The sequence below is a fragment of the Bufo gargarizans genome, chromosome 3 (genome assembly GCF_014858855.1).
Source record: "Bufo gargarizans isolate SCDJY-AF-19 chromosome 3, ASM1485885v1, whole genome shotgun sequence".
In the NCBI taxonomy this organism is placed as follows: domain Eukaryota; kingdom Metazoa; phylum Chordata; class Amphibia; order Anura; family Bufonidae; genus Bufo; species Bufo gargarizans.
In genome coordinates, this window is record NC_058082.1 from 74,865,860 (window position 1) to 74,889,905 (window position 24,046).

Consider the following 24,046-nt stretch of genomic DNA (forward strand, 5'->3'; position numbering starts at 1 on the left):
CTGCATATACTCCCCTTCTATATATCTGCCCTCTTGGTCCTTTAGACAGGGGAGACATATGTTCAACAAAACACAGGGATATGTAGAGGGGTTTGATTGGTGATTATGATATCCTGAAGTTCACAGGAAGTCAGCCACAGAGATGAGACTGACTTCCTATCATTAGAGCAAGCTCTGGCCTGTTGTTCACACTTGAGATCCCAGTAGCTACAATAGTATACAGAAAGCACCTCCGCTATATGGGGACATGCGATCGACGCGGTGATCATTCATCCCTATAATGTGGCACGTAACAGATGCGATCACCAGTGAGCGTTTTGTGCTTTCGTTGAGAGATCAGCAGCACCTTCACACAGGGCAATTATTGGGAACAAGCGTTCCTACAGATTCATATATTGCCGTGCTTTTGCAGCTCACCAGTTCCAGTACATTAAATTACTTCAGCATCCGTTTAGTGACTGAACAACTTTATCATATATTTCAGTGAATGTACTCGACAAAAATAATCTTAATTACTTCACAAAACTTGTCAGTATTATGTACAGAGTGAATAAGTTACACAGATTAGGCGTGAATGGAAATGACTCGGATGTGCAAAAGAATTTCATGCGATTCAATTCACACTCGACAGCAGAAATTCCCAAGGAGGAGAATGCCATACATATATATATATATATATATATATATATATATATATATATATATATATATATATATATATTATATATAATATGCATATAATAAATCAAAAAAAGCTTTATCCAACATAAAAAAAAGAACCTAGAACTCTTCATTGCAACAATTAAAATTCTCCAAATATACATTAAATAAAAGATGCATGCGTGACAGATGAAAAAGATGTCTTCGTTCTTTAAACTTCCACTTTCGGTATGGTAGTCAAGTCATATCAGCCTTCTTTTTCATTGTATAAATAGTTCGAAAAGCGAATCCTTAAAAAGTTAATGCGACCTAAATCAATCGGGATGATCGGGAACAGTTCTTGACTATGATCAAGTACAATTATCGCAGCAACCTAGCCATTCTAGGAAATGTCTGTCATAGCAGCGTGAAATACAGTAATCCTCCAAATTACAGTGTACAACATCATCGTAGTCTGCTCACAATCCGCCTTCATATCTACAGGCTCTCAGCTATTGACCAATCATATCACAGATTTTTCTACGGCCAGCCTCATTCTGCCTGTTGACTGTTCATTGACAAATTAAAAAGTATCTGAAAAGTATATTAAGAGCAACAAAAAATAGACTATATATATCTATATATATTATTTTGTGAAACATTGCACTTTTGCCATCCTAAGGTTTATAGAAAGGAAGTATGAGTCGGTATAATAGGCTTTGGTACACAATGGAAGTCACTTCTTTCGTATCGAGATAAAGCAAAACAGCGGTTGGCCATGGGGCAAAGATCGAACGCGGGCTCTTGCGCCATCGCTCGACACTTCTATACACCATTGCTGCAGGTGCTGTCATTTGTCTGCTTTGCTTGAGAGACGAGGCCTGGGGTTAGAAGGAATGGTAACAGTGTGAAGGAGTCTTCCCAATATTGAGTAGATACTGAGTGACCTCAGTCCAACAGGACAGCACTTCCAGCTGAGGAGCGAAGATAGACGCTGGCTTCTTGTCAGAGACTAGTGCCTGAAATGTTGGCGTCAGGGAGGTAAGTTGAGACGACGCGGTAGTTCTGGGCGCGGCGGATCATGTCTCTGATCTCCATGTTGAGGTCCATGAGTTTGGTGCAGATGTCCGTTAAGTTCTGATTAGAGCCTACAAGGGCGTACGTGCCTGTCTGTCCAAGTGTCTGGTGTCGGAAGTAAATGTTCAGTAGTGTTTGCACTTCATCGTCAGCACTGCTCCCGAAGATGTCATTAGGCCATAGTTTCCTAAAACACAGAGTTTGTGATGATTATAGTGAACCATTAACATGCATGATTCAAATAAAGTATATAATGTAATACAACACATCAAGGAGAATGTTACTGATAATGGGCCAAATCCATAGTGGTCGCTCTTTCATATTTATGGTATATGTACAGGATATGCCTGATTGGTGGAGGTCTTGGCTGTTTCCTTGCAGGAGTTGCCCTATAAAGATAACATCCACAGGATAGGGAATGAGTCTCTCGTAAGGTTGCGACCACTGGGGCTCCTGCTGATCACAGGAACAGGGACCTGTGCTCACCATCTGAATGGAGCGGTGGACACGTGCAACTCTTTTGAAACTTTTGGACTACTAGAGATAGTCAAGTAAAAAATGCGAGAACAGCGGGTTCGGACGATGGTATAATATGTGTGGGGAGCTCCCAAATCTTCCACGACAGATGATGTCAGGGGAGAAATAGATCAGGCAAAGTGAATATTTTCGCCTGATCCTTTTGTCATCCCCTCCCTCATTTAGACATACGACCAAGGTGAACGTCTGTGTGTGTGGGAGCCAGGAGAGGTGGCTGAACAATCGATCAGCCGACAGCTACTGAATGTATATGGCTGCCCTAACGCCCATGGGTTAAAAGGAGAAGGCCATACAAAGACCATCACCTGCTGCTTCACCCGGTGAAACAGGACTCAAGCGACAGCTTGTCCACACAGTCAGACCCACAGCAATCAGCAGATCTTCCATCACTAGATCATTATCACCACCCATCATTATTGGGTAAATGTCCACCAGAGTGAAGGAGGCTTGTCAGTGGCTTACCACTCTGGATCACAGGTATGGCATCCATGTGGCTTAATAGGGTAGCTGATAATATCATATAGGGGAATTATCATCTATGCATACACCAAATATATTTTTGGCAACAGTGGTGAAGCTGCAACCTCTGGGTGATCCTTCAGGTTGGCAACCAAAAAATCCAGGTGGTGGTACCTGAAAATGTCCTTCCTTATATTTCTGACTCAATGTTTCTATTTTAACATTCTCCTCTGGGATATATTGGGCTCCAAGTCTGATCCAATATTTATTTCAGAATCAGAATTAAAGGCATACACAGAGGAGAGTGGAAACCTTTCCTGGAAGTCTTCAGGTCTATGGCCCCTTCTAGCTTAGTACTGCACCTTCCTGTAAATCACGTCACTTTATAAATCCTGAGTGAAGTCTTTCCATCATTTAGACTCTGTTCACTCTGGAGCCACGACAGATATGACTGATGGGTTTTCTAATACGTAACAATGGATCCTGGTGTCTTAGCATGGAGTCTCTCGCAGATTGCCAGTATTTTTTTATGACAATACTAAAGACAATGCTATTATTGCCTTCAAAAATACCGAAATGCCTGCGATGGCTGGACAGGTACTACAGCATTCAGACTCACCTGCAGTGGCGGATCTGACGTATTGCCTTCCCAAGCTCATTGTTCTTCAAGCACTCCAGCATGGACTGTATGGCGAACTCTGTGGAACTGAAGGGTGGCTCGTACGGCGCAGCATCCATATTAAGGGACTCTGCTGCAATATATAAACTGGCCTCCTTTAAGTTCTTCTTCAGCTCATTCAGTTCTCTTGACATGTTAATTAACTGCAGAAAAAATGAAAAGGATCAGATTATTAATCTAATGATATCTCCAGATTATATTGTTTCTATTTTCCACTGTACTGGTCTATATGTAGCTGCGGTCCCTGAGAGTTACTTTAATGGCTGGATTAAAGCGGACCTGACATGCAAGCTTTCCCAATGGAAATTGTCAGGAGCATCTAAAGGACATCCTTTTTCTAAAGTATGTTTCACCATTCCACTATTATTCCTGTTAATGAATTGTCAGCACTGTGTAATAAAGGTCCAGCTGGGTGTTACCAGTTGGGGTGTCTCCCTGTACAGTCTGAATTGGCAACACAGATTGGACAGCGTCAGACTGCAGGGACCCCCCCCCCCCCAACTAGTAACACCCAGTTTGACCTTTTTGCTGACCATTCATAAACTTCTAGTAGGAATAATACAGGAATGGTACAACATAGAGGTATATGAAAAGACTGCCATTACATGAGGAATGCAAGTAGTTACTAATGAGAGGTGACAGGTCCTCTTTAAACAATACATTTTTGGGCCATGCCTAGGATGCCTTTGACAATTATCCGATCACAAGGACCCCCAGTGTTCAGCTGTAATCTGAGTGGGAACCCAACAGCAAGTGTTCAATGCCCACCGCCATGCCACAATATGGTCACGACATGATGCCTAATGAAACTGCAAGTAAGGCCCATTTCACAAATAGCAGAACTTCTGTCTTGAACCCATGGACATACCTCTGGCATGGAGCTGACTTCGTGGACTTGTCCAATTAGTTTACAATAAGACTGAAAAAGCAATAGCAGTTGGAAGTGAAGCTTATACAATCTCTGACAGAGTTCCAATTGCTGCAAATGAACAGAGAAATGCACGTTAGAAAACATTCATCACGTCAGATCCTGTTGCCCACAAAGTACACGGCCTGGTAACCTCTACACAATGGTATCAGAGACACAGCCAAAAGGTGGGCAAATTTATTTACCAGATCATAAGTCGTAGAAAAGCTTATATAGTCTTCAGAATATACCGTAGTGACTATGGAGTGTATGTCCCTTCTCAAATGTTCTACCATCTCTGTGTATACCAGTGAAGGGCAGCATACATCAGTGACCGATACTCTTAGCAAGGTGGCACTGGAGCTGGTCACAGTGCACGCCAGCGAGTCCTCATATTCATGAGGTCCCAGCTCTACTCGCTCATCCCTGCCAGTAGATCATGAATATCAGGACTCACTGGCACGTGCTTTGCATTGAACAGATCCAGTGCTGGAGCTGGTCACAGTACATGCTGGTGAGTCCTCATATTCATGAGCTCCCAGCTCTACTCCCCACCCCCCAGGAGCTCATGAATATCAGGACTCACTGGCACGTGCTTTGCATTGAACAGATCCAGTGCTGGAGCTGGTCACAGTACATGCTGGTGAGTCCTCATATTCATGAGGTCCCAGCTCTACTCGCTCATCCCTGCCAGTAGATCATGAATATCAGGACTCACTGGCACGTGCTTTGCACTGAACAGATCCAGTGCTGGAGCTGGTCACAGTACATGCTGGTGAGTCCTCATATTCATGAGCTCCCAGCTCTACTCCCCACCCCCAGGAGCTCATGAATATCAGGACTCACTGCCATGTGCTTTGCATTGAACAGATCCAGCGCTGGAGCTGGTCACAGTACATGCTGGTGAGTCCTCATATTCATGAGGTCCCAGCTCTACTCCCCACCCCCCCCCCAGGAGCTCATTAATATCTGGACTCACTGGCACGTGCTTTGCATTGAACAGATCCAGTGCTGGAGATGGTCACAGTACATGCTGGTGAGTCCTCATATTCATGAGCTCCCAGCTCTACTCCCCACCCCCCAGGAGCTCATGAATATCAGGACTCACTGGCACGTGCTTTGCATTGAACAGATCCAGTGCTGGAGCTGGTCACAGTACATGCTGGTGAGTCCTCATATTCATGATGTCCCAGCTCTACTCACCACCCCCCCAGGAGCTCATTAATATCAGAACTCACTAGCACATGCTTTGCATTGAACAGATCCAGTGCTGGAGCTGGTTAATACACATCAGATGCCGGTGAGTCCTCATATTCATGAGGTCCCAGCTCTACTCCTCACCCCCCAGGAGCTCATGAATATCTGGACTGACCAGCACACATTTTGCATTAAAAGGATCCAGCTACACAATACAGATTTTACCAAACGGTTGGGTCAGTTCAAGTAGGTGACCCGGCATTCTGCTCAGAGGATCTATCACTAGTTTATGCCACCCTCAGCATAAAACTGCTGACAGATTCCCTTCACATTATTCAGTATGGAATTTAATACGTTTTATGTCCGTTTTATGCCACCAATATCATATCTCCAGAATATGGCCTCCAAAATGAAGCATGGCATACCACACATGCACGGCCACCCTAGGCTCACTTTTATTAGAGTGCTGAAAATAGCCAAGTGCCGAAATGTCTATGGGAGTTCCAGAAATAGCACAGTGCCCTCTCTGGGCTCTTTTAAGAACTACCTTAGAAGTGAATGGAGAGTACGCAGCAGATGTGCGGTATACTTTCCTTCGCTTTCCTTTCTAGGGATCTTCTGCCCACAAACGATTTTATGTGATCACTTGACGAATAGTCGATTGGTGGCACATTTACACAAGATAATTATCGGAACAAACGTCCCTGATAATTGCTCCGATCCTCAGCCCGTTTAAAAGGGGCCTAAGCTGGATGTTTGGGCATGGATTGGCATCAGATCAGGTTAGAGAAGACCACCTTTTCCTAGAAGTAAAGAGCAGCCCTACGCCATGGCCTGCAGATCAAACACACAGATAAGAAACTGGCAGCAGGAATTTGAGAGGAGGCAAATTCCTGTGGATTTGATGGCTCCAAGTTTTCTTTACACATTGCAGAAAAATCTGAAGACAGAGTACCAGACCAGGCGATGGAAGCCATAGTATCCATGATCCAGCTCAGCAAGAAATCACTTCTATAAAGCATAGATTCTTCCAGTAACGTCTGGGTACTTGAGGAGGGCACAATGACACACATCACCACCTATAATTGGTATTTAAAGAACTACGGAGCCCAAAATATTAACTACTCAATGATTCCCATCTGAGACATTGATGGCATATCGCTAGGATAAGCTATCAATATCAAACAGAAGCAATTCCTAGAGGTGGGACCCACACCTGTCTCCAGGGCAGGACCCCCAAAGTGAATGGAGAGCAGCTGTGCATGCATGACCACCCTTTGTTCATAGCTGTGAAGGGAGGATGGTTGTGCATGCAGAGCTGCTCGACCATTCTGGAGATAGAAGCTGGAGATAAAAGCAGGTTACAGGGGTGGGGCCCACATTGATGTCATATCCCAATAACATGCCATCAATGTCCGAGATGAGAATACCCCTTTTTATCTATAATAGGTACAGTGGTTACATTATTACCATTGTTTGACTCCGGGCCAGATCATAGGGAGGGCACATGGCCTGAGGCCTTCACCACCCTCTCCACCCAGTCTACCCAATCTATGCCATGTATCAAACTTTAATAGGACCACAACATTGCTATGAACTGCCAGTGATATGGCTTTGACCTTAGTGCTAAATGTCCGGAATAATATGACAACCCTTGTGCCACCAGCTAAAAAGCCACATGCATGATGTCAGACACCCCCACGTGGCTCCTGGGCCAATGGTTGGAGAACACTGCCTTAAGATACCGACAATTGTAAAACATAAATTGAACTTGGGATAAAAATGAATTTTAAGGTAACAAAACATTTTTCACAAAATCATACTTTCCTGGAGTCCACAGTGCCGATATCTCAGAGGTTCCCCTTGGCGCGTGACACCCATGATGCCCCAGTCGCTATCTGTCCATTTAATGATTATAAAGCAATTATCCTGGTGCTAGGCATCAGCATTGGTACCACAGAGGACTTTGTCTAGAGGAAGATGACCAGGAGAACACCGAGATACTGGTGGGCTCCCTGATACGTATGATTTTTCAGGGTAGGCGTTACACCAACTCTAAATGGTCGACAGTCCACATATTAGTATACAATGATAGCAGTTAGAATATAGTAAAGAAAAGAGACTTACTGCAAGAGATTCCATTTGCTAGCGAGACAGCGTGGTGTGAGAAAACAGGAGAAGAGAGGACAGTTTTCAGGTCAGTGCATGCAATTTAGAGAACCCAGATCTGAACAGCTTCACGTAAAGCAGCGCTAGCAGTCATTTTTCAACCACTGGAAGGGTTGAAAAACATCATTTTATACCTACGGCATGCAAGGCAGTCACACAAGCCGATAAAAAGGAATAGTGACAGAAACATTAGAATCCGGAGATACAGACACTCATTGCTCAAGGGCAGTGTTCTGGTGACAAAGTGCTACCATAGTCTCCAGGCCACTGACCCACTCGCACCAGTGAAGAGACTTCATTTCTGCCCTCGTCTCTCCTTAGAATAATCAATAATTAACCAATAGTTCCAGGATCAGGTCATGCACTATGGAGGGCCTTAAAGGGGTTTTCTGAGATTATTTAACTGGATAGGTTATCAGTATCTGATCGGTGGACCAACACCCAGGACCCCCGCCAATCAGCTGTGTGCCACAGCCTTCTCTCAGCTCACCAAGTACAGTGCCATACATAGTATAGCGGCTGTGCATTGTATCGCTAGCTGCTCCTAGGCCACGTGACAGATGAACGTGACATCACTGGCCTAGAAAACGCTGGAGAAGGCCTTGACGCTTCCGAGAGCGCCGCTGCCTTCTCAAACAGCTGATCCATGGGGGTCTCAGGTGTTGACCCCCACCGATCAGATACTGATGACCTATCCGGAAGTTAGGTCCACCTGTTAAGATATCTCAGAAAACCCCTTCAAGGGTTTGGCTACACTGCAACATTTCAAGTAATGTTTGTCAGTACAGGTGACATGCTGCAAAGTGACAGTCACAAAATAATCCAGACATGTCCGAAACTTGTGTTGCAGGTCGCGCACAACTTTTCTGCCATTGACTTTAATGGAAGTCCTGCACGACACGCAACTCGCCTGTGTTTTCACAGCCAAATCAGTTTTAAAATGGTGGAGGACAAGTGGCACTTATTTATGTGTCTCACGACTTTGCCAATAGCCATACTCCAAAAGAATAAGATTCTCAGTAAGCAGCATATGAATGTCTGTGGCTATAGAATTATTTGCTCCAAATTCCACTGGTTGAAACTATAGTTTCCGCCATGGTTGGTAATAAGGTTTCCTTTGGTGTGTGTGTATAGGCATGGGCTATGAGACAATGGGGGAGATTTATTGTAGCTGGTGCAAAGCAAAACCGGTTTAGTTGTCCACCATAACCAACTGGATCGATCCTTTCATTTTCCAAAAGGAGCTCTGAAAAATAAAAGGTGGAATCCGATTGGTCCCTAAGGACAACTAAGCCTTTACACCAGATTTGATAAATCTTCCCCAATGTCTCTGTAGAAAAAAAAAAATCCCCCATTAATAAGGAGTGCATACTCCTGAAATATGTGTGGACATTTTAAGCTTTGTACCAATCCACAAGCTGACAGACTAACCCTAAATCAGTTTGTAGGTATACCTCCCTAACTCACAATAAATTAACTAGCCTGATGGGAACGTTAAAAATCTAAATAATAAATCTTTATTGGTAAAGAATATTAAAAATATAGGGAATAACCCCACTACAGCCTTAAAGAGGCGTATCCGTTGTATTGCTGAATACATATAGACTACCGTACATACATGTCACTGGATGGAGCCATGTGCAGATATGTGAATTACTGTACTCTACCTGCGCTCACTAATCCATACCACACACCTCCACTAATATAAGAGGTCACTGAGGGCTGCCTCATCAGGGTCAATAGTGTGCCCCCAGACAGCCATCATAGGACACAGTGAGCCCACACGCTGCCTATCACTAAGTGAACAGTCGGTCACTCAATGCTGCGACCGTTGTATGAGGCAACTATTACACACAGCTCAGTAATGTGTCCAGCTTTCTATAATTGGCTCGACGCATTTCCGTGCCTGCATAAACTCGCCACTTCCTCAGGAGCCTATTGCTATAAGACGCACAGTTTAGGCTACTTTCACACTGGCGTTTTGGCTCTCCGTTTGCGAGATCCGTTCAGGGCTCTCACAAACTGATCAGTTTTGCCCTAATGCATTCTGAATGGAAAAGGATCCGCTCAGAATGCGTCAGTTTGTCTCCGTTCCATCTCCATTCCGCTTTGGAGGCGGACACCAAAACGCTTCTTAGCAGCGTTTTGGTGTCCGTCTGACGAAACTGAGCCAAACGGATCTGTCCTGGCACACAATATAAGTCAATGGGGATGGATCCGTTTTCTATGACACAATAGAAAACGTATACGTCCCCCATTGACTTTCAATGGTCTTCAAGACGGATCCGTCTTGGCTATGTTAAAGATAATACAAACGGATCCGTTCTGAACGGATGCAGACGGCTGTATTATTGTGCGGATCCGTCTGTGCAGATCCATGACGGATCCGCACCAAACGCGAGTTTGAAAGTAGCCTTATGTGATTGTGCAACAATATTCTGCCTAGTTGTCGATACTCGGATTGGAGCATCGGCGCTATGATGGCCGCCCACACATTCACATATCTGCACATGGCTCCATCCATTGACATGTATGTATGGTAGTCTATATGTATTCAGCCATATGTATTCAACAATACAACGGATACGCCTCTTTAAGCCTGTTTATTTATTAGTGGGGTTATTCCCTATATGTTTGAATATTCTTTACTAATAAAGATTTATACTTAGATTTTTTACGTATCCATCAGGCTAGTTAATATATTCTACCAATCCACCTAGGAAATCCCACAAAACCACAGGGAAATGCCCACTGCGGGGCCCTACCATAAGCCCCACCACAAAAAACTAACAGAGCATGGTGGAGCATGTACTCTAGGTGGTGAGTGCCCATAAAACTTTGCCTTGACCAAAGTATTTAGATACAGGGCTAGGTTAGAGAGTGAATACTAGTAATGGAACCCTAGCTACACATCTGCTTGTCGGCCATTGAAATGCCATGAATCAGATGAATTCGAGCTTACGTATACTAATAAAATCTATATAAACTGTCACGTTACATTGCTTTTCTTATCTTGCACTGATCCAGAGTCCTCCTATTGTAATATCCAGAGCTGAAGTCAGAGCTTTGCCCAGTCGCCCCTGGAAACAGTCAACGCGCCTGGTGTCAGACACGCCCCAACAGCTCAGCCGCGTTGCCACAACACAGTGGGACTGTTCAGTTTTCCTCCATCAGATTCAAATGACCAGCATCTTGCATGCCCTAGTTTCCCCATGTTATTTAATGGAGGTCGCTGATGGACGAGTCGGGTCATATGCCCTTCCATCTCGAATCATATTTCATGTTTTAGACGGCCTTCCTGGTGAGCTCGACAAGGGGTGACCTGGCCAAAATGGGACTACAAAAGTTCTACAGTAAAAATCTAACAGAAAGTAAGACAACTAAAGTTGCCTTAAAGGGGTATTCTGGTTACAGAAAGTTATTCCCTGTGCGCAGGAGATCGCCAAGTACAGCGCTCGGCTATCTTCCCATAGAAATGCATGGAGCGGCGGCGAACATTTCCGTGTCACTCCAGCCAGTCTATGGGACAGCGATCAGATGTTTTCCTCTGCGCCCTAGACATTGAATGAAGCTGTAAACTTGGGAATTCTATTCTAGTAATTGCTGGGGGTCCCAATGATAGGGTATCGGATATAGCGGTTTATATAAATGTTTTTGTTTTTATTTATTTTTTGCGCAACCTTTTATAAGTTACTACAAAACTCCCCCGCCGATCAGCTGTTTGTGATTGCTAAGCTGTGAGGAAGCAGCGGTGCTTACCACAGAGCTGTACATTCACTTGTATTGTGCCAGATACAGGAAACCTAGTGCACGTGCAATGACCCAGCAGATCAATGCTAAAAGTTAACCGTTTTTCAAAAGTTCAATGTTGTAATGCACTGTCTATCCCAAATGGTTGTGTACAGACAACAAACAGTTAACACTGGCAGTCTTAGTTTCCAGGGTGATAGGCTGGACCCACCCACTGGTCAGTAGAGTGTCTTAGTTGAGCTAAGCTAGAGGCCAAGACCTGCATGTCTGAGCTCCTGCCAAGTAGGCCCAAAGAGGAGCCTTATCCAGAAAACACCATTCTTGAGACTGAAGAACTGCCAGAGTATAATTTAAGGTCTGCAAATTGAGGATCCACAAAACATGGACGCCGCCCGTGTTTGTTCCGCTATTTGCAGAACAGAACTGTCTGCCCAGAATAGAAATGCCTATTCTTGTCCGCAAAATGGACAAGAATAGGACATGTTTTTGCAGGGACGTCACATGGAACGGAGCAACAGATGCAGACAGGACACTGAGTGCTGTCCGCATCTTTTGCTGTCCCATTGAAGTGAATGAAAATGCGCTTCGGATGCGGAAACGAGCCACGCTCGCGTGCATGAGCCCTAACTGAGACTACCCCGAAGGGAAAGAGAACAGACTTTCACAGAAGGTCTAGAACCATCAAACTCATTCTGGATTCCGATAGTAAGGTACTGCACGTTTATGGCACTAAGACTTTGCTGCTGTGGAAAGTGTATGCTTCTTTAGCGTCCACCAGACTTAGATCAGATGGCCAGTTTGTCTCAAAGATCTGGACTCTGAAACTGGGAACTGCAGAAAGCGTTAATGAGAACAGAATTGCACAACTGTGGTTATTTGGGAATATTGCAAATTGAACTTGGACCCCCCCCCAGGGAGGATTACTACTATCATTGCTACTGCCTATACACAACTATTAGGAGAAGCCTACTCTGTAACATACTTCAGAACTGTGCCTATTGCTGTTATATGAACAACTCCTAGCATCTATTTATTAAACGGCCTGGTCAGTAACTCCACCATCCATCTGCTGGCCCCTAAATCTGCTTGCACCCATCAACCCAACATCCAGAGCACCCCACATAACACCAGGCAGGAGCCCCCAAAAAGGCCAGGGTGTTCCTCAATCACTACATGGCCCCAAGGAGTGTTGGGGTGAGGACAGCCACCATGAATCAACTACTACTCCCATCAGTGCCACAAGTACTACTCCCCTCCTCCTGGCTCTTTCCCTGTGCGTTGCTGCACACGCCCTAGTCTCATCTATTTTTGAGGGTCAGACTAGTCCATAAGTCTATAGGAATGAGATACAAAAGAAATGCACACAAAAGCCATCTGTATATTGTGCGTTTTTCAGGGATCCTTTTTTGAGATGGAAAGTTGAACACAGTCTTGTGAAGAAGCCCTTGCGTGAATATACATTCGTCAGAAAGAGATGCACAATACTGCAAATCAGCAGCAAAGTACAGTACAAAACAAGTTTACTCGATTTTTCCATTCCCCACCTACACGCTGGTGACCTTTCACACGCGGACTTTCATATCCACAGCATACCCATTATCTTGAATATTTTGTGCAACTATAAGTATAAAGTTGCACATGTCTGGCACATGCATTCAGCGGCACTGTGCAACTTGCCCACGCGGACTTTGGCCTCAATGCAGCCATGTTTCTCTAATCCTAGACAGGCCTGTATGAGATTGGAAAAATCATCTTTTTGTTCCATAAACAGCGCCACGGTAGGCCATGGGCTGTGGTCAGTACTGCAAGTGAAAGGGACTGAGATGCAATACCAGACACAGCCCATGGACAAAAATGTCGCTGTTCCTTGGGGGGGGGGGGGGGGGAAAAAACTGTGTTTTTTGTGTTCTAATATAATACAACCACTAAGCACAGAACACATGGAGAACATGGACATTTTGTCCACTTCCTATTACCATCCACCTATTAGCAGGAGAAATCAATGCATTTTTTTTTGAAAACCTCCATTCCTAGCTGAGGCAAGGGATCAGTACGTAATAGTCATTGGTCATGTCCTATATTACAGTAGTAATACATCGAGCAAGACTCTGAATGATAAGATTCAGCTACAGTTCAGAGGAAATGATTTACAGAAAGTAGAACAAAAAAAATAATAAGACTTTTTAGCTACTTTCACACTCGCGTTTTGGTGTCCGCCTCTAGAGCGGAATGGTGACTGAACGGAGGCAAACTGATGCATTCTGAGCGAATCCTTATCCATTCAGAATGTATTAGGGCAAAACTGATCCGTTCTGGACCGCTTGTGAGAGCCCATGACGGATCTCACAGACTGAAAGCCAAAACGCCAATGTGAAGGTAGCCTTATACATGGTTGTCAACATACCAATGGCTTCATGGATTTACTGCTGGTATAACAGATTCACTTTACAGCACAGGAAACACAGACACCATTACCATTCTCCAGAAGAACATTAAATTAAGCTCCGGCAGAAGTTACTCAAAGGCTATGAACACCTCCAGGGGCAATTTTTTTATTATTGCTTTGTACTCATTTTCAGCCCAAATTTTTTTTTTTCAGTTGGTCTTTATTAAAAGTTTTGAGCCCCTTTCTCTGTACAGGCTTAAGATTTTCTAGTAGCACACTTACTGTTCCCTGTCAGGCAGCTCAGCTGACAAGGGTTTTGGAGCTATTACTAATTTAGAGATAAGGGCACATGCATGTGCTTTGGTCCCGCATCCAATGGGGCCGCAAATGATGCAGACAGCACTCCATGTGCTGTCCGCATCCGTTGCTCCGTTCCGTGGCCCCGCAAAAAAAAAATAGACCATGTCCTATTCTTGTCTATTTTGTGGACAAGAATAGGCATTTCTATTCTGGGCCGCCCGTTCCGTTCCGTAAACTGCGGAACGCACATGGGTGGCATCCATGTTTTGCAGACCGCAAAACACGGCACGTTGGTGTGCATGAGCCTTAAGGGTTATTAGATGATCGGCACAAAGTGAAAGTAGGATTATCACAGCAAAGGCAGAAGTTAACCCTTTATGACAAACCTGCTGAAGATTATTTTTTTAATAAAAACCCATTGAAAAAAAATATATAATTAAGCCCAAAATCTGTCAAATTCAATCAGAAAAAATTAAATTCACCCAAAAGGTGTACATAGCCTTTAAAAGGAAATATGCTCTCTGGCGATGTGGGTTATGTGAAGTTCTCCTATACAGATCTGGACGTTTAGAATTTCTTCTGTAAGTCTGCCACGTCAGCTTAATTTTAATTATAAAAAATAAAATGTATATAAAAAATAAAGGCTTTATAAAAAGCAGTGGGGGGAGGGTCGGTGGGATACTTATTGCAAGCAGAGGCTGCCGTTGCCATGCCAGGATTACCGGAAGGTGTGACATACGTACAATTCTGACGGAACCTGATGCAACTTGTTGTGTCAAGCACATCCTGACTTTTGCATGAACAGAATTAGGTGAAACTAATTTCATTACCATACAAACAAATTAATAGGTTCAATACAACAAGCCACGTTGTTACAAAGCTTCGCAATAACCAGCCCCAGTACAGATATGCTGCGTCATATGAAAACTGCCAAGATTAGAACAAAGAAACTAAACTAAAAAGCTGTATTACAGCTAAACATAAATATCCACACTAAATAAAACCCAGGTTGTTGGAGTAAAGGGGCCCCATAAAGTCACAAATAGTGCAAAAGTTTCATTTTCTGCACCGCTGTCACCAAATGGTTTAAGGGCAATGACTAAAAAGTTTTAAACAGATATAGTTATACTAAAGCCAGAAAATGGCACAAATTTAGGCAGAAATCTAGGCACAGAGCTCATTTTCTGACTCTAGGGGGCTCATACTTTTAATACATTTGGCACAATTCACGCCAAAAATCATTTTTATTTTTAGACTGGAGTGTAAAATCCCAGTCTTAATAATGAATCTGCTCTAGAGGGTCCTATTTTGATTGCCCTTATCCATGACTGGCCTAAAAACTGGGCCATATATGTGGAGACCAAGTCCAAAACCAAGAGTTTGTGACCAGGGTCAATTGATATTGGACAGGTCCCACAGTAACCACCTTTGTGCCTAGAAATCTTAGGATGGGAAGAGGTCTCATTGTCGATCGATGAAGGGGAGATGTCTTCCCATGTGATACAGGATGAAGGAGAAGGATGCTGTTTTACCATGATGTGTGATCAGTTTTAGGGCTCATGCACACGATATTATTTTCAGTTCGTTTTTTGTGGACCGTATAAGGAACGATTCATTTCAATGGGTCCGCAAAAAATAACAGAAGTTACTCTGTGTGCATTCTGTTTCCGTATGTCCGTTCCGCAAACGGATAGAACATGTCCTATTATTGTCTGCATTACGAATGAGGATAGGACTGTTCCATCAGGGCTCCGCAAAATATGGAATTCACATGGACGTCATTGGTGTTTTCTGCAGATCCGTTTTTTGCGGACTGGAAAATACATACGGTCGTGTGCATGAGCCCTTAGACAATTGTGAAAATTGTGTGCGCTGCACTAATTATTCTAAAGGGTTTTCATGAAGACAATCTCTTTCCATTTGACCTATTAAGTCAAATGGATGTCATAGACAACAGACCCCCATTGGGTCCCCTCTCTTAGCTACAGCAGCTGGCAGACCTGTCCTGTCCATGTATTACAGGGTCAGCCATTCATTTTCACACAAGCTGCGCCTTCACCCAGGACAACAGCTGATCACCATGGGGCTTATCAAGCTGGACCTGCGGCAATGAGCTGATCACTGGGACATAGTCAGTCTGAAAGGGGTCGTCTCATCAAGATTTCAGTCTGGAGCCATTTTCATTTTTGAATATACATGGCTTACTATTAGTATGTTGCATTTTATACTTGAGGGTGAACTGTGCCATTAGTTACGCTATTAGTCTGTTGACAGGTAAGCTTCTCGTCTTAGATGACAAATAAGGTCGGTTTCTTACTTTTTCTTCCGAATCTCCTGGTTGACATGTGATGACTCCGTCTTTTGAGCCCCCAGCGAAGGTGGATTTACAGTTTTTTAGCCACTGATTGGGAGAAAATGAGAAATGATTATAACATTATTATAGCACATGCATTGAGAGCGTATCTACCTGTGCCAAAATGAAAAATCTATGAATTATAGATATCTAGTGGATGTAAAAAAAAAAAAAAAACATAACTATTGACTCAAATTGAGCTAGAATTCTGGTGCACGTGTTGCACACCGAGTGTCTTATAGCGCTTCATTTACGCTACAACACTTGACTGCAGCAGTCAATCCCTGGCCTCCTCTGTGCACCACTGAAGACAGGGATTGGCTGCAGCAGTCATGTGTTGTTTATGTGACATCACAGCTGACCGGCCAGGAGAAACGGAGTAGGATCTACCAACAGTAATAATTAGAGATGAGCGAATCGACTTCACATGAAACATCCAAAGTCGATTTGCATAAAACTTTGTTTCAATAATGTATGGAGCGAGCGCTCTGTACAGTATTAGAATGTATTGGCTCCGACGAGCCAAAGTTATTACTTTGTGAAGTCTCGCGAGACTTTGCGTAATAACTTCATAAATCGATTTCTACTGACTGTAAAAAAAAAAAAAATAACATTTCCCGAACTTGGGTTTGGTTCCAAGTGGTACCCGAGTTCGGGATTTTTTTATTTTTTACAGTAGAAATCAATTTATTAAGTTATTATACAAAGTCTAGCGAGACTCCGCGAAGTAATAACTTCGGCTCATAGGAGCCAATACATTCTAATACTGTACGGAGCTCCTGCTCTGTACAGTATTAGAACGAAGTTTTATGCGAATCGACTTCGGATGTTTCATAGTAATATAGTAAGATAGTAATAATCAATTATTTATTGCAGGCAGATCCCAAGTGTTGACGGTTTACTCCTTAAACCGGACAACCCCTAAATAGTCCGATACATTCACCTCAATATCCCCCGAGGAGGCCATAGGGGTAATGGACATCAGAGGCCCTTATGGACAAACATGTCTAACGTTGGTTTGTAATCCTTGCTTATTTTATTTTGTAGATTGGTTGGATGGCTTACAATTACATATTTTGGCATTACTAAACATCAGCTGATTCAGTGTAGCGTCAGCTCCGTAACCACAAAACTACATCCACTGTGTGGTGGACGGAGCTGGTTATTGCAGTGCTGCTCCCCTTCTTATCTGATACTACCGCTGATCTGATGTTTCAGGCACTTGCCAGCTTTGGAAAGTATACAGCATACAAGAGGGCACTTAAATGATAGCTAAGCTACAGTACCATGGCACGGCCACCATGTGTTGACTGGCTTCTGCTACCAGCTGCAATCACTGTATAGTTTTAATTGCCCGCAGCGGATCGGTGGGGGTGTCATGTCGATATTGATGACCTATCCTGAGGACAGGTCATCAATATCTAAGTCCCCCAAACACCCCTTTAAGTATTTGCACCTTGCTAGACAAGAGACCATGTTTTAGCAGGAAATGTGTGGCCTAGAAGAAAAGGCACATGGGTGGAGATGTTTTAATGTGTGCAAAAAATTGTGCCCAACATTTGCTGTGAATTAAGCCACCCACTAGGTAGTGTAAAGTACGCCAAACTTGACCAGCACCACTGGGATAAATTCTGCATCTTTTTGGGCGTTTAAACACTGTTTAAATATTAGACAGGATTAATAGACCTGCCCTAAGTGTAGTTTACATCCAGACAATTACTGACCATGGGTGACTACTGGCTATTCATACTCATGTGATCCTCATGACTGGTATCCAGAATACACTGCTGTGCACGAGACCCAGGCCAACACAACTAGTCTGACAAACTTAGACCCGTAACTTGTTGTTACAAGGGCCTCTCCGTTATTGGTATTACTATTACTCCATTATTGAAGTTAATAGGACATTTATACTCACAGATACTGTAGCCTCTCTCCTATTGTTGTACGTGTCCAGATATTCCTGCAGCTCTAAAACACTGAACTTTAACTTCTCAAGGAGTCCACAGGATAACAGCTGAAAGACAAGTTTATAACCGGTAAGTAATGCAGCCTTGTGCTGTGGGCTTCCGCACATTTTGGCATTCTCGCATGTTTTAAGAATCAATGGTCACTTTATAGTGGACAGTAAATGGATGTTTAAACCTGATTATACGAGTATGGTTGAAGCCCAACAACTTAGATATTGGAAGAGGAAGAACCAGAAAACCCTGATCCTGTCGGCAGAGGAATCGCTACTGGACCTATGCCCAGTATGCAAGTTATGCAAAGGGCATGGGAGACAGTGGTCAGCCAAACGAGTGTTGCGGGGCAGCGTCAATTCTTTCCCAAATGCATTTCTATCTTAAAGAAATTGACAAAGAGGTATTTTCTCTATTGCTGTGTTCTTGGCAGAGAATGGTGTGCTGAAATGTATGATCGTGCGTGATCATTGTGTAATTGTCAGCTGCTATATTTTATGACAAACGCTTTTTGGCAAAATGAGCTAAGAGGAAGATGGATCAAAGGTCAGAATATTTTAGGTATGCTCGAGTTGTACGCGCAGGAAAACGTTTAACCAATCAAGAATTGCAAAGTTTGTCAAGAAGGGAAACTTCTCTTATGCATAATAATATGCTGAGGTCATCACATGAATGAATAAGGTACTGATGAGATATTCTATGAAAGCCATTGATGTCTAGGCACTGCAGTAGACTGCAGCATTATAAGCCATTTTAAGAAAATTCCTCAGTCATCTGGGGTGTAAGAATCTATTGTTTGAGACACGTTACCACTGCATTTGACCATTTAATCACCATACCATTCAAGGCCATTTTACCATTTCATTTTGCATCCAACTTTCCTCAGCTTGCTTGAATTTTCAATCTACTCTGTATCCTGCTCTGTTGTTTATCTCGAAAAATACATGACTGCCTTTCCAAGAAGAATTATCCTGCATTAAGTCCAAATAAAAAAACTTCTCCTTTACAATACTCACAGTCTCTGCATCCACAAAGAGAGTCGGACACTCAGAGCACATTGTCAGTAGCTGTGAGGTGCTCACAAACTTAGACCCGATCCCACGAAGACTATCTCCGAGATAACAGGCAGCATCGCATGTCAGGAAGCAGAACCTCTTCTGGATACTCTGCAAGGAACAATGGTTCATTGGATCATCATAGTGAACTAGTCCCAAATCAAAATCCACTTCCGGTCTCTGATACATCAACACCTTGAAATCACACACAACCATTACATGGAGAGCCTGGATTTTTTCAATCAGCTTAACGATTTGGCATCACCAGCAGAACCCACCTTGAACAAGGAGGAGAACACATGAAACGTATAAACCGCACAGGACCCATCAGAATCAGACATGAGTTGATTGATATGACTCCGCCATGCTTCCTCTGCATCATCGCAGGCTGTTGGTTGGAATGCAGCCAAGATGGCGGAGAAGAAAGGTGAAGGAGGAGGCGGCGTTATTTGGTCTCCATCTCCAAAGCTTTGAAGAAATGAAATAGCAGTTATAATAAGTGGAATTGTTGGATGGTCCTATCTTCTTCCATCTACATGGTTTACATCCATCACTTGTGAGGCTCATGTGTTAAATATATTACTCATAGTTCATAGCACAATATTACAGTTCAATTCGATTTGGTCAGACCTACAGACTGAAATGTCCCATTTACTCTCTTTCCACCTTGGAATATTAGGATTTAGAGAGATGTGAAAGATGGCTGTCCAACAAAAAAACTTTCCCGAAGAATCTGCATTGCAAAGATATTCTAATTAGACACCCCAAACAAACATGCCACCTCATTCCCAATTAACCTTTCTTAAAAGGTACCCTGTAGTCTAAACTGTGTTTATACATTACATATACTACAATATCTAGCCACTGTGAGAAATGTGTGGCTTTATGTATACGAAGGGCCTTAACAGATTAAAGGACATTAACATGTATAGCTTGGAAGAAAGACGAGACAGAGGGGATATGATAGAAACTTTTAAATACATAAAGGGAATCAACAAGGTAAAAGAGGAGAGAATATTTAAAAGAAGAAAAACTGCTACAAGAGGACATAGTTTTAAATTAGCGGGGCAAAGGTTTAATAGTAATATCAGGAAGTATTACTTTACTGAGAGAGTAGTGGATGCATGGAATAGCCTTCCTGCAGAAGTGGTAGCTGCAAATACAGTGGAGGAGTTTAAGCATGCATGGGATAGGCATAAGGCCATCCTTCATATAAGATAGGGCCAGGGGCTATCCATAGTATTCAGTATATTGGGCAGACTAGATGGGCCAAATGGTTCTTATCTGCCGACACATTCTATGTTTCTGTAATAAGGGAAGGAATTATATGTATTGAAAAAAATCCAAAAACATACTGGGTCAGTGCATACTGCTCCATCATCCGATCATCTTTCTCCTCCTCAGCCATCTCAAGGATAAAGCTATCATTACATTCAAACACCACTGGCATTTCACTCATTGACCCCGATAAGTCATCTTCTTGTACAGTTGCATCATCTTCATCAAGGGCAGTGTCCACCTAAAATATGACAATTTGATACAAAAATTACCACATTGACTTCAACTGATCAAAGTTCCAGTATCAGATGGTTGTGTCTAATGTAACATGGTATGGTATATAGTAAAGCTGGTAAGATTTGGCCAGAGACTTGGGCATTTGAAACCACTTAAAGGGAGTCTGTCAGCTACTACACATATCAACACAAACCAAAAACCAAGCCCCTGTTGGAAATACACGGTCCAACTGCCCCAAACTAAACCATATCACCAAACGGAAACATGTACTGGACCCAAAGTTCCATAATAAAATCACCATCTTTATGAATAATTCATATAAAAAAGATAAATAACGCCACATAGAACACAGGGGGATGAGCCCGCATACAGAATATACACACATATATATATATAACAAGAGGCAAAAATCACCAGCTGTAATAAAGATATATTATACTTTACACATACTAAACTGCAGTCATTGCCCTGTAGGGGATATAACAAATCGTACCTTTAATTCAGTTTTCTATGTATCTTATGTTCAAAAAACAAAGTTTGATGATAAATGCGAATAGATGATAAATGCGAATAGAGTTTGCAAGTGCCCAGGGGCGCTTGCCATTACTGTAAGTGCCCATACCCTCCAGAGACTGTCATTGATAGCTACTCCTATGTCTCACTTTAAGACGGCCCAGTGTCCCTACGTCACTGTCTCTGCTCCCGGACATCCCATACCAGCTCACTTCACTGCTGCACCCAGGCAAGCACAGTAAGCTGCCCACAGTGACTGGGTCTGGTGCTGAAGTGAGCTGGCCCTGGATCTTGCAGTGAGACATAGGAGGAGCTGTCACTGACAGACTCCAGAGGGCATGGGCACCTGCAGCAATGCGAAACGCCCGTGGGCACTTGCATACTCATCAGCATATATGATCAAACTTCATTTTTTGAACATCAGAAAATGGAACAAAAGGTACGATTTGTTAACCGTTTATATCACCTACTGGACAATGACGGCAATCTAATATGCGCCAAGTAGTTGACTCCTTTTAAAAGTAGTTTCCTGTGTTCTGTAATGTGGAGGGGGGACACGAACATCGAAAAATAAGTCTGAAATTGTCTCTAAGTCTACTTTCAAATCTGTGTTTTTGCTAGATCCATCATGGATCAGCAAAAACGCTTCCGTTAGGATAATGCAACCGGCTGCGTCTGTTATGAACAGATCCGGTTGTATTCTCTCTAAAATAGCCATGGCAGATCCAGCACTAAAACTATTGTAAGTCTATGGTCGCCGGATCCATTTTCTTGTGTGTCCGCAAAAACGGTTCCGGCACCATTGACTTGCATTGTGTTTCATGCCGGATCAGTCTTGTTCTGCATCTCATGACACATTTAATAACGTTGCTTGCAGCGTTTTTCGGTCCGGAACGCAATCAAACAAAACGGAATGCATTCTGGTGCACTCCATTCTGTTCAGTTAAGTTCTGTCCCCATTGACAATGAATGGGGACGGAACGGAAACGTTTTCCTCCAGTATTACGGATCTCAATACCGGAACGGAAAAGCGCAGATGTGAAAGTAGCCTTACCTGACAAAATCTTTCTACTGAAATCTATGGCGTTCTCATAGTGTTCTTCCTTCAATCATGACATCTTGGCACTGTAGTCATAATTCACCCAGTTCTATGTATAAAAATATGCCTTCTCTACTGGATAAAGAAATATTCCTCGAGTCCACAAAAGACATTTCTTTATACAGATTAGGCTACTTTCACACTTGCGTTCGGAGCGGATCTGTCTGGTATTTGCACAGACGGATCCGCCCCTATAATGCAAACGCTTAGATCCGTTCAGAACGGATCCGTTTGCATTACCATGAACAAAAAAATAATAATAATAATTTTTTTTTTTTGTTCATGATAGTGCAAACGGATCCGTTTTGACTTTACATTGAAAGTCAATGGGGGACGGATCCGTTTGAAAATTGAGCCATACTGTGTCCACTTTAAACGGATCCATCCCCATTGACTTACATTGTAAGTCTGGACGGATCCGTTTGCCTCCGCACGGCCAGGCGGACACCTGAACGCTGCAAGCAGCGTTCAGGTGTCCGCCTGCTGAGCGGAGCGGAGGACAAACAGTGCCAGACTGATGCATTCTGAGCGGATCAGCATCCACTCAGAATGCATTAGGGCTGGACGGAAACGTTCGGGGCCGCTTGTGAGAGCCTTCAAACGGAACTCACAAGCGGACACCCGAACGCAAGTGTGAAAGTAGCCTTACAAGGTGGATCGTAACGTCTTGAAACATTATGCTCTGGGGGAAGTAGACACAGAGAACCTCCATGGATTTTGTATGCGACTGATCCACTAGTAAGCAAGATTTTATAAGGTTAGAGATGACACCTAACTTTATTTTTGATGGACGTTAGACTTTTAAATGAATGTTAAATCAGGAAAGTTTCTAGTAACAGCCCAGTAATCGTTTTTACTACATTATACTAAATCTACCTGAGAAAACTGCCCTGTTGGACTTCAGGGCTGGTACATAATTTACTGACCTTTGGCATTTCAATTAGCTCAACGTTTAAAACATAGTGGTAGATTTTTACAGTTTGACAGGAGTCTGCGAAAATTTGTGTAAAATTTATCAAAATGTTGAACCATGATTGAAAAAAGGGGTGCATCTTTAAAAGGGGTTATTCGGTAATCAATAGGTCCGACGCCCAAGACCCATTACCTTCCATCTTAAGCAGTTACTCTACTTTCTATGCCATGCATTTACTAGATTAAGACTGGGACAATTTTTGTTATAAAAAAATGTGATAAATCTGGTGTAAATCAGCTTGAGAGGCCAACCATGATAAACTAACAAAACAGTGAACTTTAAAAGAACAAAAACTTTAAAACAGAGATGAGCTGATATTTCAGTTTTAATGTATCCATTTTTTACGTTTCTTCCTAAAAATAAAGTGTACAGTCACTCTATAAAAGTGTGACCTTAAAGGGTTTCTGTCACCAGAATTAACCCTATTAAACTGGCTGACATTAGCAGGCTGTGCACCCCTGCTTTAACATATACTTT

General features: G+C 43.0%; 1 protein-coding gene across 7 annotated transcripts in view; it reads right to left on the reverse strand.

The window, feature by feature from the left end:
- Positions 1 to 450: 450 nt before the first annotated feature.
- Positions 451 to 24,046, reverse strand: part of FRY (FRY microtubule binding protein) — a 264,523-nt gene continuing 240,927 nt past the window's right edge. For 4 of the 7 annotated variants that reach the window (XM_044284644.1, XM_044284643.1, XM_044284647.1 and 1 more), the window contains 9 exons: positions 20,825 to 20,988; positions 19,748 to 19,937; positions 19,431 to 19,580; positions 18,372 to 18,470; positions 16,418 to 16,501; positions 7,623 to 7,640; positions 4,260 to 4,370; positions 3,332 to 3,534; positions 451 to 1,903 (listed from right to left, as the gene is read on the reverse strand). In XM_044284644.1, the coding sequence (XP_044140579.1) occupies positions 1,645 to 1,903; positions 3,332 to 3,534; positions 4,260 to 4,370; positions 7,623 to 7,640; positions 16,418 to 16,501; positions 18,372 to 18,470; positions 19,431 to 19,580; positions 19,748 to 19,937; positions 20,825 to 20,988 (1,278 nt within the window). In that variant the 3' untranslated portion in view covers positions 451 to 1,644. The remainder of the gene's footprint in view (positions 1,904 to 3,331; positions 3,535 to 4,259; positions 4,371 to 7,622; positions 7,641 to 16,417; positions 16,502 to 18,371; positions 18,471 to 19,430; positions 19,581 to 19,747; positions 19,938 to 20,824; positions 20,989 to 24,046) is intronic. The other 3 variants (XM_044284646.1, XM_044284645.1, XM_044284650.1) reach the window with 1 other exon arrangement.